General features: G+C 36.1%; 1 protein-coding gene across 3 annotated transcripts in view; it reads left to right on the forward strand.

Moving 5' to 3' along the window:
- Positions 1-20,248, forward strand: part of ZDHHC15 (zDHHC palmitoyltransferase 15) — a 204,858-nt gene that overhangs the window by 145,247 nt on the left and 39,363 nt on the right. For all 3 annotated transcript variants that reach the window (XM_037989509.2, XM_007992113.3, XM_073013559.1), the window contains one exon: positions 8,134-8,212. In XM_037989509.2, coding sequence (XP_037845437.1) covers positions 8,134-8,180 — 47 coding nt within the window. In that variant the 3' untranslated portion in view covers positions 8,181-8,212. The remainder of the gene's footprint in view (positions 1-8,133; positions 8,213-20,248) is intronic.

Below are 20,248 nucleotides of genomic sequence, written 5' to 3' on the forward strand. Positions count from 1 at the left end.
GGGGTAGTTTGAGTATTATGTGCCTTTGGGGTAGACGATTTTGGTTGAATCTGTTTGGTGTGCTCTGACCTTCCTATACCTGGATATTTATCTTTCTCAAGTTTTGGAAAGTTTTTGTTATTATTTCTTGAATTATGCTTTTGATTCCCTTGCTCTTGCTCAACTCCCTCTTGTACACAAATAATTCTTACATTTGATGTTTTGAGGCAGTTTTCTGTAGCTTGTAGGTGATCTCTTTTCCTTTTCATTCTTTTTCTCTCCTTTATTTTCAAAAAACTTTTCTTTGTGCTCACTGATTCTTTCTTCTGCTCCATTTTGTTAATGAGAGCCTCTAATGATTTTTTTCAGATTAGCAAATGTATTTCTCAGTTTCATGATTTCTATCTGATTTTCTTCTATTTAAATTTTTATTAACTTTTTCTGATAAATTTCTGAATTGCTTCTCTGTGTTATCTTGGAAATCACTGAGTTTCCATAACGTTGCCATTTTGAATTGCTGATCAGAGGGCTCAAATATTGCCGCTCATTAGGGTCAGTCACTGGTTCCTTGCTTTGTGCATTTGGGAAGGTTATGGTTCCCTGTTCAGTATTACTTCTTGTGGATGCACGTCTGTGTTTTTGCATTGAAGAATTATTTATTCCAGTCTTCTCTGTCTGACTTGTTTTGGTTTTTATTCATTATGTTTGCTTAGAGATTCTTTGTAATTTACCTGTTGGATTTCAGGTTTTTTTCCCCATTAGGTCACTGTCTTCTTTTCAGTAGTAGATGGTGCCTTAAGCTCTGTTTTTCCTAGGCTTTAGTAAACAGTGGGAGCTCTGCCCATCCCAAATGTGGAAACTTCCAAAGCGGAACTGTCAAATTTAATTATATGATCTCTATCCATTAGGCGTAGTTCCTTTATTTCCTAGTAAGGAAGGTAAAGTCAGTTTCTCTCCTCACTGAGCTCTTCTGTCAGCCTGGTTGAAAATCCAGTAGAGAGCTCCAGGTCATAGTCAAGCCCCGGGTACATGATAATTATGCATAGCTTATTCCAGTTACTCTCTATCAGTATACTAACCATGACAAGAAAAAATAATTTTAAAAGAATCCAGCTGGCCAGGTGCAGTGGCTTATGCCTGTAATCCCAGCACTGTGGGAAACTGAGGCTGGCAGACTGCTTGAGCCCAGGAGTTTGAGACCAGCCTGAGCAACATGGTGAAACCTCTTCTCTATGAAAAAAATACAAAATTAACTGGGTGTCGTGGTGTGCATCTGTAGTCCCAACTACTCAGGAGGCTGAGAGGTGGGAGGATCGTTTGAGCCCAGGAGGTCAAGGCTGGAGTAAACTGACCACATAACTGCACTCCAGCCTGGGCTACAGAGTGAGACCCTGTCTCAAAAAAAAAATCGAGCAATAAAAGAACTGAACTTTTCTTAACTAAACAGCGGCTTTTACCTTGAGATAATGTGACTATAAATTGCCTCTTTATTTTGATAATTTTTATAGAATATATCCTAGAAGGGATATTTTTATCAAGTAAAGGTATAATACAAAAACAAACATTTTCTTGAGTGTGCTAATACAACCTTCCAGGGTTAATGATAATCAGGACTCGGGGGAATTAATCCCCTTCCTGTGAAATGCTGGACACTTGTCCTGAAAAAATACTGACATCAGACTCAAGTGTATTAAATGTTTTATATATTATAGCCTATTTCCTCTTTCTTTCTTTCTTTATTTGGATAAAAATTTCTTTGTATGACACCCATTAATGCTGCTCACAGTAGAAGAAATTTCTGATTTATTTTCAATCTGGTACTTTCTGCTGCCATGACAAATAACCTGTTAGAAAGAATAACAGAAGAAATAAACTAATATTTATTGAGAGAATATTAAGGTTATGAGATTGGACCCAGAAGGGGTGTTCAGGCAATACAATATATTGTCTCAGCTCAAGGGTCTTTTATTTATTTGGGGAGATAAGATACATACATAAAAAGTTCCCTAACAGAACACAATACAGGATACATTATTTGCCAAATGATTAAAACCATAAAATTTGTGCTATAAGAATTCAAAGGAAAGGTGATTTGCTATGGGCCAGGGTGGTCAGAAAAGGCTTTACATAGGTAGAATTTGGACCTTGAAGATTAGATAAGATCTAGATTGGTGGCAAGGAATGAAGAGGTCAAAGGTAAAAGGAAAGTCACAGGTTGTAATGCACAACACCCCAAGCTAAGTGAGGGGGACATGAAGAAAGTAGCCTGACTCCAGTAGAAATTTTGGGCAGTAAGGGAATAGATGAGAACTCATTAAAATAAGAGAACTCATCATCTTTATTTCAGTATTCTCTGCACCTCTTTCAAAACAGGGTTACATATAGAAAATGATTATTAGATTAATTCAGCAGGTAAATTGACATCACGTTGGGTGGGACTTTAGACACAAGACTAATAAATTTATTCTGTGAGTGATGGGGAACTACTGAAGGTTTTTGAGCTGGGGCATGATGTGAAGAAAATGTTTCAGGAAGATGAGGAAGTGATTCTCCTATCAAAACACACTTTCATCCTATGCCAGAGATTGCTGTAATCCCCGGGCCTTCTGAGAGGATTGGTGAGAGCCCTTCTCCTCATCAGAATTCAGACTCTCCAAGTACATCCTGTATACAAGAGCTCTGGTTCAGAGACGAGAGGCCTTTCACATCAAGAATTTTGTTGTTTAGAAGCATCTGTGGGTGCTGTGCAATCACCTCCCAGTCAGAGACAATGATTAAATCTTGCTTGAAGAAAAAAAGTTACTTTATCACTTATTTCTTCAGACCTAAACAGATCTGTACGATTATTCCTAGGAATTTCAAAACTGCCACAGGACTTTGAGACAGAGTCATAAGTTAAATTAATGCCTTCTGTCTCAAAGAATGTACTTCTTCAAGGGTACCAAATTGCCCTTATGTATTTCCATGCATATTGACGATAGGTAGTGCCAATGATGGAAGAGTCTTTAGTCTTAGTCAATTATTTACCAGCTTTCTATATAGGAATTCAAGATACCTTGGTCTATACTAACATCTTAACAATATAGTCTTCACATGAGTTGTATACTTTTGATTACATATTTGGGATGATTAGATAAGTGGATGTTTTCCAAAAGTTTTTTTCTCTTTTATTCCCTCATATGAGGAATGAAGAGGCATTACCATTCTGGGGTAGGATGGCTGTCTGGTTGACCAAGAATATCATAGGAAAAAGGAGAGAGAATAGGGAAAAACCAACATTTCTAGCTGGACACGGTGGCTTATGCCTGTAATCCCAACACGTTGGGAGGCCGAGGCAGGCAGATCACGAGGTCAGGAGATCAAGACCATCCTGGCTAACACGATGAAACCCCATCTCTACTAAAAATACAAAAAAAAAAAAATTAGCTGGGTATGGTGGCAGATGCCTGTAGTCCCAGCTACTCGGGAGGCTGAGTCAGGAGAATGGTGTGAACTTGGGAGGTGGAGCTTGCAGTGATCTGTGATCGCAACACTGTACTCCAGCCTGGGTGACAGAGCGAGACTTCGTCAAAAATAAATAAATAAATAAACTAACATTTCTGAAATTTAGGGTAGTGGGGGTGATAAAATACATACATGAAAAGCTGCCTAACAAAAAACAATACAGGATATGTTGTTGGTCAAATGAATAGAACTATAAAGTTTGTGCTATCAAAATTCAAAGGATACGATGATTTCCCGTGGGTTGGTTTGGTCAGAAAAGGCTTCACAGAGAAGGTAGAATTTGGGCCTTGAAGACTAGCTAAGATCTGGATTGTCAGTGAGGAGTGCAGAAGCAGAAGGTATAAGGAGAGTCACAGGTTGTAGTGGACAAGACCCCAAGATAAGTGAAGAGGACATGAAGAAAGTAGCCTGGCTCCAGTAAAGAGTTTGGGGACTATATGGGAACTCACTGGAGTCAGAGACATCATCATCTTTATTTCAGTACTCTCTGCAACTCTTGGAAAATAAGATTGCATATAGAAAATGATTGTTAGATTATTTCAAAGTGTGCAACTAACATTTGTTGAATACCAATTATGTGCCAGGTGATTTACAGGGTTTGTAACATTTAATAGGTATAACCACTTTGTGAGTTATAAACATTAAATAACCCCATTTTATAGATGACAAAACTTAAGCTCAAAGAAACCCAAAGTCACACAGCTAGCAAGCAACAGATCCTGGCTCAAAAGTCTAAACTCTTAACAACTATACCACCCAGTATCTCTCCTTTGTTCCTATTTACCTTTCAGTTTATAGATCTTTTATGGACCACTTGAAAGACAATTATTTTAGTTCCTGTACCTCTCACCAGAAAGAGAAGGTGGAAAAATATGGATAGAGCTCTAGCATGGGAAGCATCTCCCACCTCTGCCACTAAGTTCAATGCATGACTTTTGGAATGCCTCTTCTCTTTGGACCTGTTTAAATTCCATGATCTTTAAGCTATCTTCAGCTATAATATCACATTTTGATACCACCTTACACTGATGGGACAGATGTCAAGCTGACTAACCTCAACTTGATATCTTTCACCAAATGGCTCCAACCTCAACCTGATATCTTTCACCAAATGGCTCCTTTCGTTTTTCAGAAGGAATGCTATTATAAACTAGAGGCCACTGTAAACATGCATAATTTATATATCTTCCACATTCTGGAACCAAATTTCTTTCTTCATGTATTCTCTCCATATACACTTACTTGTTCCCTCTTAACACATCTACCCTAGCATTTTGGCCACATGCCCATAAACAACCTGTTCATATACTTGTCATTTGCCTTTGCATGAGAGTAGGAAGCCTAGGCCTCATTTCTGAAAACATCAAATGCAATACACTGGGTTATAGAAGGGTACTCCTTTGGGTAGCGAGGCATTTTCCAAATGACTTTTTCCCCATGTTTCTAGATAAGAATGTATCCATACTCTCAGCTCTTGGAAAATTTACTTCATGCAGTAATATCATGGATGTTCATTTTACTCCTTTACCTTTGTTGTCAAACCCTAAGCTCTAAATTGGTATGTGTTCCTGAAATAAGGCAAGTCTCTAATCAATTAGTTCAATTCATAAAGCATTTCCTGAGGGTACACATCAAACAAGGTCCTGTGGAGGGACATAAAGATAAATAAAGGGTGGCCTCTGTCCTCAAGGAGTTTGCAATTGCAGGGAAAGATAATCTAACACAAGACTTGGTGTGCTCATTGCCATAAAAATGATGCTACTAATTACATACCTAATATAGGCTTAGCTCTGCATTAAGCAATGTGTGATATGTGTGGAAATTGTGTAATTGTTAGTGATGCTTAAACCTGAGTATATCAGTAAAGGAGGGAAGTGGGCTATTCTGGTGAGAGTTTCAAGGATGAGTCAGGACTTAAGCTAGATGTTATTGGAATGAGAAACATCAGGATAGATGCTGGGAAGAAGGAATTAACATTCCAGGAAAGTGGGCTGTTCTGGTGAGAGTTCTGAGGATGAGGCAGGACTTAAGCTAGGTGTTATTGGGATGGGAAACATCAGGATAGATGCTAGGAAGAAGGAATTAGCATTCCAGGTAAGAGTTACAACATGAATGTGGTAAGAACACTGAAGCATAGAGTGGACATTGTGGTTGTGGGCTATAGTCTTAGAGAGGTAAGATACGGCCAGATGATAGAGAGTTTTGTAGACTTGATACATTAGAAAATAGCTTTTAAGTTTATGATCTTGAGTGGCATATTGATATAAGGAAGGATTAATTTTAGAAAGATTACTTGGGTGCTAGTATGCAGGACGGATTGGAATTTGGAGAGACAAGAACTGGAAAGAACAGCAAAAAACTGTGCATGTGTTGCAATGGATTCATGAGTGGTAGTAACACTACAAATTGAGAGGAATGATCAAAGCCAAGAGACATTTTAAGTATCTGGAAATAGTCCCACTGACTAGAGAGATCTGGGAGTCATTTTTATAGAAATGGCAGTTAAATCCATGGAGGTAAAGAGGAGTCAGCAAAGAGAGAATAAAACTAAGGAAAGAAGATAAAATGTAAAACTAGTAATCACCTAAGCAGTGTTGACATGCATCCACATGGACGAGGAAATAAATGGGGATGAGAAAGCCAGAGGGTCAAGAATAGAACATTAGACAATGCTCATGGTTTGGGGTAGAGTATCCCAAAAATACTATGAATGAAAGAGTATTGCCCCTATTTTATAGATGAAAAAGCTGAGGCTGGGGAGGTAATGTGACTTATATAAAGTCATAAAGCAGTGGTGACTCAACCTAAGTTTTCCCAGACTCCATTCTGTCATTATCTCTGCTTTTCCCAATCTCTGAGAACCAATGGCTAGAAAGAAGTGTACATATACTGCCAAAGTCACTTCACACAGTATCAAGGGTTTATTTGACAACCTAGAGTTTTAAATTAAAGGAGGTCTAGGAAAAGATAGGAAGAGAGCCAGAGCTTAACCAGCATACACTAAGACTAAAATAACATCATTCTTGGTTCAAGTAGACATATATTGAGTAAGTGAAATCACTACTACATAGGCAGCAAGGGCAGGTGTAGTTGGGGGAAGCAGTATAGGTGCAGATGGTAGGAGGTGAATGTGAATTGACTCCCTAAATTCTGTGTTTGTCTTCTATTACCCAGAGCCTGATTATTTTAGGTATCTTCCTTTTTTAATTTAGTCCTCACCCGGTGAGCTACCTTTGCAGCCTTAGCTTTATGTTACCCTAGGAGTAAAACCACAAAGTTGATAATTGGGTTTTCAGCTCAAGCCTCAGTGTCTACAAGAGCAGGATTTTAATTCAAATAATTGCTTGGAGGAAAAATTTTCTATGCCAAATAAGAGTGTAAGTTGCAGTAGGAAAAGGTAAAATCATCCTAAAAGCAGAATCCAAACAGCCAACTTTTGGAAAAGTTCATCACCAAACCACACCTAAAAATTCTGAAATAGCCAACCATCAGCAAGGAGTGAACATGAAAGAATTAGCATCACTTCTTTGGAACAGCAAGGCAAGGAAATTTATTGCACTTTCGGAATTGTCTTTCACCATTTTTCAGTTGCCTTCTTAGTAGAAATGTTGGGTAGGCGAGATGAGATATATTCTTAAGCACTTGCAACTTATTTTTGTCTTTATTTAATAAACATAAAGTTATTTTCTGTATATCTTTCACTGACGACCTAGGCCAATACATTTGCTTTCTGCCCAGACTTAAGGTGAAGAATACCTTAAGGCTAGGATTCCAGACAAGACAGAATGTTGGGCCTACCATGAGGTCATGATTCCAAAGAGACATTCTCAGAGCCACTTTCATTTTTCCAGTTTTCCTGGAAGAAAGCAACCTGGTATCTGGAATCCGCCTGTTTAACTCAGTGGCATGAGAGCTTGCAGCCTTCTGTGGCAAGGCCACACTGACTGGCTGGCCTCTATCTTTGGGAATCTAGATTTCACACTTAAGAAAGCACTCTGAATGGCACATAAAAGACACTGTACTGTGCAGAAACTGTAGGGGATGGCTACTGTCAACTTTTTTATTCTCAAAACGCCAAGTATATTATTATGCTGTGAGTATGAGAAAAGTGATTACCTATACATTCAGCAAGCTGATTCAGAGTGTGCTCTCCCAAAAGGTTGGAGGTCAGAAACAAAAACATTTGTACCATAAATGATGTTGCTTGTTAATCCCAAAGCCTCTTATTTTCTAGATACTCATTCCTTTTTTAGAAACACACCATCACCTGAAGTACTGTAATAGCTATCTCAATTTTGTCCAGTGGAATAACAGCAAAACAGGGTAATTTTGTGGGTAGCAAGATGCAAAACATTCCATTAAAGTCAGATTATGTTGAGCTGTCATCATGGCTATTTAAGTCAAATACCAGCCAGTATTATAGATCAGATAATGCTGATAAATAATCTTAGTTAATAGTATAGCAGGCTGACTATTCTTAGAATGTGAATGTCTGGTTACAAATGCTTCTTTGTTACACATCAGTCTTTAGAGGTTTGCAGATATCTGTTGCCTGCAGAGACTGGACAAGAAGGAAAACTGCCAGTGAATAAATACCCGCCCATATAAGGCATGGGGACATTTGATCATCTTCACGTTTCACCCTTGCAGATTATCCAGAAGGCTCATCATCTCTTGCTGTGGAAACGGAAACATAGCAGTTTTCACATTTCCTGCATCTCTCAGACAGGTCAGTATTCTGAGGGAGACACATACAGTGGCACCTGGACTGCTAAGAAGAAGGCTTGGGAGAAAAACTAGAAAAGAAATAAGTTCTTATCCTGGGTGAAAAAGATTTTAAATTCTTCACTCTTGTAATGCATGCATAAGCAGAAGTTCTGTACATAATTTCCCTTGGCAGTGTACTGAAAAAAAAAAGATGCCCTTATTCCCTGCAAACTCACACTTATGTCACTTGTGCTAAAAAAAACCTCCAGGGATCCAGACACCCAAACATTCCATTAAGGTTATTTACTCTCATACTGTGAATTATAAGCCTCCTCCTGTTTCATTCCAGGTCTCTGAAATGGTGCAGATTACAAATAGCTTTCTTTTGCCTGACTGCATTATGTCAGTTAATAACCTACTCATACCCACTAAGGACAAAAAAGCATCCTTCCTACACTCTAACCCTCCTAAAATGCTATGAGTTTGTTAAGCAGTGGCAGACAGCTTTACACATGGGATTCTCTTTGGCCTGCTGAAAAGCTCAACGACCTTCTTTTTGCAACACTCGCAGGTATAAACCCAGTGTAATTAAATATTAAAAGAATGTTAGTAATAGAAATAACATGGAGCTTATAGCTCTGATCTGATGAAACTTGTAATCCTATTCTCATGAAAAAAGCTAGCAATTATTCAGAAGCTTATCAATCTGTTCATGGGTTCTTAGGTCTTCAGTTCTTTCCCTTACAGAAATTCTACTGTATACAAGTGTAGATATTGTATAAAACTTTGTATATGCCAGACACTTTGGTGTGTACTTGATATACATGATCTTATTTAATCCTCACATCAACTGTAAGATGAATGTTACTATTCTCATTTTACTTATGAGAAAACTGATGTGCAGAGAGGTTAAATCACTTATCCAACCTAAGTGGCCAACCTAGGGTTGTAACTCAGGTCTATCTGACATCAAAGCATGCTGTTTCCACCATGGCACTACATTTCAAAATCTGAGTTATTTGTGATGTGTCTTTATTTATTATCAAAGATTAAAAGAGGAGAGAACTAAGTCTGTTTCCTTTTCCAAAGCCCTGATGAAATGTTTGATGTTTAGGTAAGACAACTTGTATGATAGTAATATAAATAATAAATAAAATAATAAATACTAAAATAAAATAGACAGATTAGCACCACAGATAATCCAACTTGAATGTCTATCAGTAGAAGAATGCATTAATTATTTAGACATATATAATGTATTAATGCATTCTTCTACTGATAGACATTCAGGTTGTTTTCAGTTTGGATCTTAATGTTCTTTTGAAGTTTTTTAAATAAAAAAGGATTAAAGATAAAATGAATCCCATGTGTTTAAAACTTAGAATAAATGCTGTTTTTTTCATTTTGCCTCAAAATTTTATGTATAAAAAATTGCCATAATTTTACCCCAAAAATGCACTTGTTCTAGATTATATTTTCTTCAAAATGAAAAGACAAACTTGAAAAATATTTGCAACCTATACAACACACAAAATTTAGTATGCTTAATTTACAAAGCTCTTGCAAATCAGTAAACAAAAGAAAAACACAACAGTTAGAAAATGGACAAAACAACAAAAGCAATCAATGAGGATAGAACTCTCTATTCAATTAATGATGCTGGGATAACTGGCTAGCCATATGCAGAAGACTGAAACTGGACTCTTACTTTTCTCCATATGCAAACATTAACTCAAGATGGATTAAAGACTTAAATGTAAGACTTCAAACTATAAAAATCCTAGAAGCAACCCTAGGAAATACCCTTCTCAACATTGGCCTTGGCAAAGAATTTTTGGCTAAGTCTCCAAAGGCAATTGCAACAGAAACAAAAAATTAACAAATGGGACCTAATTAAACTAAAGAGCTTCTGCATAGCAAAAGAAATTATCAGTAGCAAAAACAATCTACAGAATGGGAGAAAATATTTGCAAAGATGTATCTGATAAAAGTTTAATATCCAGAATCTATAGGGAATTTAACAAGCAAACAAGCAAAAAAAAAAAAAAAAAAAAACCATTAAAAATGAGCAAAGGACATGATGAACAGATGTTTCTCAAATGAAGACATACAAGCAGCCAACAAACATATGAAAAAAAATGCTCATCATCACTAATCGTCAGAGAACTGCAAATCCAAACCACAATGAGGTACTACCTCACATCAGTCAGAATGGCCATTATTAAAAAGTCAAAAAATAACAGATGCTGGTGAAGCTCCAGAGAAAAGGGTATGCTTATAAACTGTTGATGGGGATGTAAATTCGTCCAGCCACTGTAGAAAGCAGTTTCAAGATTTCTCAAAAACACTTAAAACAGAACTGCCATGCCACCCAGCAATCCCACTACTGGGTATATACTGAAGGAAAACAAATCCTTCTAACAAAAAGACTTATGTACATATATGTTCATCACAGTGCTATTCACAGCAGCGAAGATATGCAATCAACCTAAGTGTCCATCAACAGAGGAATGGACAAAAAAATGTAGTACATATACACTATGGCTATTACACAGCCATAAAAAATAATGAAATCTTACCCTTTTCAGCAACATGGATGCAGCTGGAGGCCATAATCCTAAGAAAATTAACAGAGAAACAGGAAACCAAATAATGCCTGTTCTCACTCATAAGTGGGAGCTAAACATTGAGTACACATGGAAACAAAGATGGCAACAATAGACACTGAGGACTACTAGTTGGGGGAGGACAGAAGGGGGTGGGTTGGAAAACTACCTATTGGGTACTATGCTCACTACCTAGGTGATGGGATCTATACCCCAAACCTCAGCATCACACAATATACCCATCTAATGAACCTGCACATGTACCCCCTGAATCTAAAATAAAAGATGAAATTATTTTAAAATTTTGGAAAAAGAAAATGGGCAAAGGATGCAATTAACAAAATAGAAATTAAAATGAAAAATAAACATTAAACTTGTTCAACTTCACTGTAAAGAAATGCAAATTAAAATAACCTAAAATACTATTTTTTGTCTATTAAGTCAGCCAATTTTTACAAATTACACTACCTATTGTAGGCAAGGACATGCTGAAACAGATGTTCTTATACATTGCTGATGTAAGTTAAAATTCATAGATCATTTTTTGAGTGCAACTTGGAAAAATCTATAAAAACATTAAAATCTCATACTTTTTTAATTCAAAGAAACATACTTTAATTTTATTGTTCTGCATTTTTTGTGCCTTTATACTACAAAAAAACTATATACTTTTATAATATACAATCTGGTGTGTTTTGAAATACGTTTACATCTGTGAAACCATCGCTACAATCAAAATAATGAACATATCCATCTCTCCCAAAAGTTTTCTTCTGAGCTTTTATAAATAACCCCTGCCCCATCACCAGGCAACCACTGATTTATTTCGTTACTATCAGTTTTCATTTTCTAGAATTTTAAACAAGTAGAATTGTACAAATGTATTTTTTTTGTTTTGTCTGGCTTCTTCCAGTCAGCATAATTGAGATTCACCTTTGTTGCTGTGTGTAAGAATAATTCATTTCTTTTTATTGATGAGTAGTATTCCACTGGAGATACACACACACACACACACACACACACACACACACACTAAAATTTACTTTTCCATCTATTAATGGATATCAGAGGTGTTTCTAGTTTTTTGCTCATACACATCAAGCTGCTATAAACATTTGTGACCAAGACTTTGTGTAAACCTGTGCTTGGGTAAATACCAAGGAGTGGGATGGCCAAGTCATATGGTAAGCATAGAATTTTTTTTTTTTTTTAATGAACCATTTTTCGGTCCTGTACCTGTGTGTGGTAGATGCTCACTCTCTCATACTTTCTAGATGGCTTTATCAGATTAAGGAAGTTCCATGTTTTTTAAACTATACTTTAAGTTCTGGGATACATGTGCAGAACGTGCAGGTTTGATACATAAGTATACATGTGCCATGGTGGTTTGCTGAACCCATCAACCTGTGATCTATCTACATTAGGTATTTCTCCTAAGACTATCCCTCCCCCAGCCCCCCAACCCCTGACAGGCCCCAGTGTGTGATGTTCCCCTCCCTGTGTCCATGTGTTCTCATTGTTCAGCTCCCACTTATGAGTGAGAGCATGTGGTGGTTGGTTTTCTGTTCCTGTGTTAGTTTGCTGAGAATGATGGTTTCCAGCTTCATCCATGTCCCTGCAAAGGACATGAACACATCCTTTTTATGGCTGCATAGTATTCTATGGTGTATATGTGCCACATTTTCTTTATCCAGTCTATCATTGATGGGCATTTGGGTTGGTTCCAAGTCTTTGTTATTGTGAACAGTGCTACAATAAACATATGTGTGCATGTGTCTTTATAGTAGAATGATTTATAATCCTTTGGGTATATATCCAGTAATGGGATTGCTGGGTCAAATGGTATTTCTGGTTCTAGATCCTTTAGGAATCACCACTCTGTCAAAATAGTTTCCAAAGTGGTTGTGTATTTTACATTTCCACTAGCATGGAATGAGAGTTCTAGTTGGCCCACATCCTTGAAAACACTTGATATTATCAAACTTTTAAATTTTAGCCCTTCTATTGGGCTTATAATTATATCTCATTGAGATTTTGATTTGTATTTTCCTAAAAATTAATGATGTTTGGCACCTTTTTCTGTCATAGTTTGCCATCTGTATATCTTATTTAATAAAGCACCTGTTCAAATAGTTTGCCCATTAAAAAAATTGGGTTGTTTTTATATTATTAAATTGTAAGAGTTCTCTTATTTATTTTTTATTTTTTTCATGAAAGTAAGATTTTTATTTCATAAGATTTTTCACTGGGTGCAGTGGCTCACGTCTGTAATCCCAACACTTTGGGAGGCCGAGGCGGCCGGATCACCTGAGGTTGGGAGTTCAAGACCAGCCTGACCAACATGGAGAAACCTCATCTCTACTAAAAATTCAAAATTAGCCAGGTGTGGTGGCATATACCTGTAATCCCAGCTACCCAGGAGGCTGAGGCAGGAGAATTGCTTGAACCCAGGAGGCAGGGGTTGTGGTGAGCCGAGATCGCGCCATTGCACTACAGCCTGGGCAACAAGAGCGAAACTCCATCTCTAAATAAATAAATAAATAAATAATTTTTAAAAGATACTTCTCAGGATTCTTTTTCAAATATAACCTTTTTTATTATTATTATTTCGGTAGGTTTTTGGGGAACAGGTGGTGTTTGGTTACATGAATAAGTTCTTTAGTGGTGATTTCTGAGATTTTGGTGCACCCATCACCTGAGTAGTGTACACCATACCCAATGTGTAGTCTTTTGTCTCTTGCTGCCCCATCCTTTCCCCCAAGTCCCAAAACTTCAACGTATCAGTCTTATGCCTTTGCATCCTCATAGCTTAGGTCCCACATATGAGAACACACAATGCTTGGGTTTCCGTTCCTGAGTTACTTCACTTAGAATAATAGTCTCCAATTCCATCCAGGTTGTTGTGAATACCATTATTTCATTCCTTTTTATGGCTGAGTGGTATTCCACATATTTCATATATATATATACACACACACACAGCACATTTCTTTATCCATTCGTTCATTAATGGGCATTTGGGCTGGTTCCATATTTTTGCAATTGCGAATTCTGCTGCTATAAACATGTGTGCAAGTATCTTTTTTGTATAATGACTTCTTTTTGTCTGGGTAGATACCTAATGGGATTGCTGGATCAAACAGTAGATCTACTTTTAGTTCTTTAAGGAATTTCCACACTGTTTTCCATAGTGGTTGTACTAGTGTACATTCCCGTCAACAACATAAAAAGTGTTCCCATTTCACCGCATCCATGTCAACATCTTTTTTTTTTTTTTTAATTTCGTGATTATGACAATTCTTCCAGGAGTGAGGTGGTATCACTTTGTGGTTTGATTTGCATTTCCCTGATAATTAGTGATGTTGAGAATTTTTCCATATGCTTGTTGGCCATTTGTATATCTTCTTTTGAGAATTGTCTATTAATGTTCTTAGCCCATTTTTTGATGGGATTGTTTGTTTTATTCTCGATGATTTGTTTGAGTTCTTTGTAGATTCTGGACATTAGTCCTTTGTTGGATGTATAGATTGTGAAGATTTTCTACCACTCTGTGGATTGTCTGTTAACTCTGCTGCTGTTTTTTTTAATTATTATTATTATTATTATTATTGTTATTATTATTGCTGTGCAAGAGCTTTTTAGTTTAATTAAATCCCATCTACTTATCTGTGGTTTTGTTGCATTTCCTTTTGGGTTATTGGTCATGAAGTCTTTGCTTAAGCCGCTATCTATAAGGGGTTTTCTGATGTTGTCTTCTATAATCTTTATGATCTAAGGTCTTACATTTAAGTCTTTAATTCATCTTCAGTTGATTTTTGTATAAAGTAAGAGATGAGGATCAAGTTTCATTCTTCTACATGTGGCTTGCCAAGTGTCCCAGGACCATTTGTTAAATAGGGTGTCCTTTTCCCACTTTATGTTTTTGTTAGCTTTATTGAAGATCAGTTGGCTGTTAAGTGTTTGGCTTTATTTCTGGGTTCTCTATTCTGTTCCATTGGCCTATGTACCTGTTTTTATACCAGTACCATGCTGTTTGGTGACTATGGCCTTATAGTATAGTTTGAAGTTGGGTAATGTGATGCCTCCAGATTTGTTCTTTTTGCTTAGTCTTGCCTTGACTGTGCAGGCTCTTTTTCTGGTTCCATATTAATTTTAGGATTGTTTTTGTAGTGCTGTGAAGAATGATAGTGGTATTTTTATGGGAATTACATAAAATTTGTAGATTGCTTTTGGCAGTATGGTCATTTTCACAAGATTGATTCTATCCATCCATGAGAATGGGATGTGTTTCCATTAGGTTTTGTCATCTATGATATCTTTCAGCAGTGTTTTGTAGTTTTCCTTGTAGAGGTCATTCACCTCCTTGGTTAGATATATTCCTAAGTTTGTTTGTTTGTTTGTTTGTTTGTTTGTTTGTTTGTTTCATTTGGGTTTTTTCTGCAGCTATTGTGAAAGGGCTTGAGTTTTTTATTTGATTCTCAGCTTAGTTGCTATTGGTGTATAGCAGAGATAGTGATCATGTACATTAATTTTGTATCCTGAAACTTTACTGAATTTATTTTTTGTTGTTATTGTTGTTTTGTTTTTGTTTTTGTTTTGTTGTTGTTGTTGCAGTGGCAAGATTTATTAAAGCAAAAGTAAAGTGAAAGCAAAGGTAAAACTTCCACGCGGTGGAAGGGAACCTGGAAGGGATGCTGTTTCTGGCTTGGGTGTCTTATGCTTATATCCCCTTATGACTCCTCCCCTTTTCTTTTTTCAACTTTATAGGATTAGCTTATTTTCTATCCATTTGTGGGTTGGTGAGCCTGACTGGTTGAAAACATCAAGTTGCAGCTAGAGTTTAAACTCCCTATATGATTGGTTGATGCTTCAATCCCTAACTTGCAGCTGTGACTCATTTTAGCTTAGGGGTAAATCCCCTTTGATTGGTTGAAGTTTTAATCCCTTACTTTGCTGAATTTATTTACCAGTTCTAGGAGCTTTTTGGATGAGTATTTAAGGTTGTCTAGGTATATGGTCATATCGACAGCAAACAGTGACAGTTTGACTTCCTCTTTACCAATTTGGATGCCCCTTCTTTCTTTCTCTTGTCTGATTGCTCTAGCTAGGACTTCCAGCACTATGTTGAATAAAAGCTCATACATTTTTATCTGGTAACTACTCCATTTTAGGAATGCATTTTAATGAAGTCTGCACATCTGTTTATCATCAATATATTATAAGAATAGAAAATATTAAAAGTACATATCGAGTAATAGAGAAATGGTGAAATAAATTGCTACTTCATCATGATAAAATATTATGCGACTGTTATAAATAATTATTTTGGCTGGGTACAGTAGCTCATATCTGTAATCCCAGCACTTTGCAAGGCCATGACAGGAGGATCATTTGAGCCTAAAAGTTTGAGACCAGCCTAGGCAACATAGTAAGACCCTGTCTCTACAAAAATTAGAAAAAAATAGCTGCACATGTTGGCACAGACGTGTGGTCCCTGCAACTCAAGAGGCTGAGGCAAGAAGATTACTTCAACCTGGGAGGTAGAGGCTGCAGTGAGCTGTGATTGCACCAATGCACTCCAGCCTAGGCAACAGAGTGAGACCCTGTCTCAAAAAAATAATAATAATAATGGCTATGATGATGATGATGATGATGATGATGATGATGATGATGATGAAAAATTACTAGGGTTATTTGAAAAACCTGTATGAGTGCAGTTTAAATTTAAAAGTGTATTTATTATGTTTATTGAGATACAATTCACATACCATATAATTCGACCACTTAAACTGTACAATTCAGTGGTTTTTAGTATATTCACAGAGTTTTACAACCATCACCACACCACAATCAATTTTAGAACATTTTCATTACCCCAAAAAGAAACCCCATATACATTAGCAGTCACTCCCCATTTCTTTCACTCCCATTCCTAGGCAATTGCTAATCTACTTTCTGTCTCTATAGATTTGTCTATTCTGGAATTTCATATAAATTGAATCATACAATATATGGTCTGACGAGAAAATATTTGCAAATTAAATATCTGATAAGATATTTGTGTGGAGAATATAAAAAGAATTCTTACAATTCGATAATAAAAAGAAAAACAATGCATGTTTATATATTGGCAAAGGATCTGAATAGACATTTTTCCAAAGAAGATACACAAATGATTAATAAACACATGAAAAGATGCTCAACATCATTAGCCATTAGGAAAATGCAAATCAAAGCCACAATGTGATACCATTAACATCCACTAGGATGGCTATAATCCAAAAGACAGATAACATGTGTTGGCAAGGATGTGGAGAAATAAGAACCCTGATACATTGCTGTTGGGAATGTGAAAGGTGCAATCACTTTGGAAAACAGTTTGGCAATCCCTCAAAATGTTAACATAATTACCATATGACACAGCAATTCTACTCCTATGTATGTAACCAAGGAAAATGAAAACATATATCCACCCAAAAACTTGTACTTAAATGTTCATACCATTATTCATAATAGCCAAAAGTGGAAGCAACCCAAATGTCCATGTATTGATGAATAGATAAAGAAAATGTAGTATATCGATATAATGCAATACTATTTGGCAACAAAAAAGATGCATGTTACAACATGGATGAACCTTGAAAACATTAAAATTGAACTCATGGAGATAGAAAGTAGAAAGATGGTTACCAGAGGCTGGGAAAGGTAGTAGGGGGCTGGGAGGGAGGTGGCGATGGTTAATGGGTACAAACAAAAGTTAGAAAGAATGAATAAGGCCTACTATCTGATAGCACAACAGAGTGACTAAAGTCAATAATAACTTCATTATGCATTTTTAAATAACTGAAAGGAGTTATAATTGGATTATTTGTAACTCAAAGGATAAATGTTTGAGGAGATGGCTACTCCATTTTCTATGATGCATTTATTTCACATTGTATGCCTGTATCAAAACATTCTCATGTACCCCATATATACACCTACTATGTACCCAAAAAACTAAAAATTAAAAAAAAACTAAAAATAAAATCAGAAAACTAAAAATAAATAAATAAATCATTCTGTAAAGCTATAGTAGTCAAGACAGTGTGGCGTTCACTGTTATTCACCACAGTACTAGAAGGCCTAGCTGGAAGAGTCAGACAAGAAAAAGAAATAAAGGGCATCCAAACTAGAAAGGAAGAAGTCAAATTATCACTGCTTGCAGATGATACAATCTTACATGTGGAAAAACCTAAAGACTCCACCGAAAAACAATTACATAAACACATTCAGTAAAGTTGCAGGATACAAAATCAACATATAAAAACCAGTAGCATTTTTATATGGCAACAATGAACAATCTGAAAAAGAAAATAAGAAAGTAATTCTACTTACAATAGCTACAAATAAAATTAATACCTAGGAATTAACCAAAGAAGTGATAGATCTCTACAATGAAAACTATAAAACACTGATGCAAGAAAATGAAAAGTAAACACAAACTATGGAAAGATACTCCATGTTCATGGATTGGAAGAATCAATATGTTAAAACGTCCATATTACCCAAAGCAACCTGCATATTTAATGCAATCTCTATCAAAATACAAATGACCTTCTTCACAGAAATAGAAAAAGAATCTTAAAATATATATATAACCACAAAAAGAAACAGAATAGCCAAAGCTATTTTGAGCAAAGAGAACAAAACTGGAGGAATCACATTACCTGACTTCAGATTACACTACAGAGCTGTAGTAACCAAAATAGTATGGTACTGTAATGGAACAGAATAGAGAACCTAGAAAAAAATCCATACATCTACAGTGAACTGATTTTTGACAAATATTTCACAAACATGCATTGAGAAAACTGGGTATCCATGTGCAGAAGAATGAAACTAGACCCCTATCTTCACCATATGCAAATATCAGATAAAAATCGATTAAAGACAAGTCTAAGACCTCAAACTATGACACTACTACAAGAAAACACTGGGGAAACCCCAGGACATTGGACTGGGCAAAAATTTGTTAAGTAATGTCCTACAAGCACAGGCAGCCAAAGCAAAAATAGACAAATGGGATTATATCAAGCTACAAAACTTCTGCACAGCAAAGAAAACAATCAAGAAAGTGAAGAGACATCCCACAGAATGGGAGAAAATATTTGCAAACTACCCATCCAACAACATATTAATAAGCAGAATATATAAGGAGCTCAAACAATTAAATAGGAAAAAATCTCATAATCCAATTAAAAATGAGCAAAAGATCTGAATAGGCATTTCTAAAAAGAGGACATATGAATGGCAAACAGATATAGGAAAAGGTGCTCAACATCATTGATAATCAGAGAAATACAAATCAAAACTATGAGGAGATATCTCACCCCAGTTAACGTGGCTTTTATCTAAAAGTCAGGCAATGACAAATGCTGGCGAGGATAAAAAAGAAAAGAAGTAGGAAAGGACATAAACAGACACTTGTCCAAAGAAGACATACAAACGGCTAACAAACATATGAAAAAATGCTTAACATTTTTAATCATAAGAGAAATGCAAATCAAAACCACAGTGAGATGCCATCACACACCAGTCAGAATAGCTACTATTAAAAAGTCAAAAAATAACAGATATTGGCGAGGTTGCAGAGAAAAGCAAACCTTCCTACACTGTTGATGGGAATGTAAATAATACAACCACTATGGAGTACAGTTTGGAGGTTCCTCAGAAAACTAAAAATAGAGCTACCATATGATCCAGCAATTCTACTCCTAGGTATATACCCAAAGGAAAGGAAGTCAATATATTGAAGAGATACCTGCATTCCCATGTTTATTGCAGCATGATTCACAATAGCCAAGATTTGAAAGCAACCTAAGTGTCCATCAACAGATGAGTGGATAAAGAAAATGTGGTAGATATATACAAAGGAGTACTACTGAGCCATAAAACAGAATGAGATCCTGTCATTTGCAACATGGGTAGAACTGAAGGTCATGTTAAGTGAAATAAGCCAGGCATAGAAAGACAAACGTCACATGTTCCCACTTATTTGTGGGAGCTAAAAATTAAAACAATTGAACTCATGGAGTTAGAGAGTAGAATGATGATTACCAGAGGCTGGGAAGGGTAGTGGAGGGGTGAGTGCTGGAAGGGAATTGGGGATTGTTAATGGGTACAAAAAAAAAAAAACAGAAAGAATGAATAAGACCTAATATTTGCTAGGGCAATAGGGTAACTATAGTCAAAAATAATTTAATTGTACATTTTAAAATAACTATAAAAGTATAACTGGATTGTTGGTAACACAAAGGATAAATGCTTGAGATGATGGATACCTCATATACCAAAATGTGATGATTATGCATTGCATGCATGTATCAAATCATCTCATGTAATACATAATACCTACTATGTACCCATAAAATTAAAAATAAATTTAATAAGACACATTATCCAATTTTCCA

The sequence above is a fragment of the Chlorocebus sabaeus genome, chromosome X (assembly GCF_047675955.1).
Source record: "Chlorocebus sabaeus isolate Y175 chromosome X, mChlSab1.0.hap1, whole genome shotgun sequence".
NCBI lineage: Eukaryota > Metazoa > Chordata > Mammalia > Primates > Cercopithecidae > Chlorocebus > Chlorocebus sabaeus.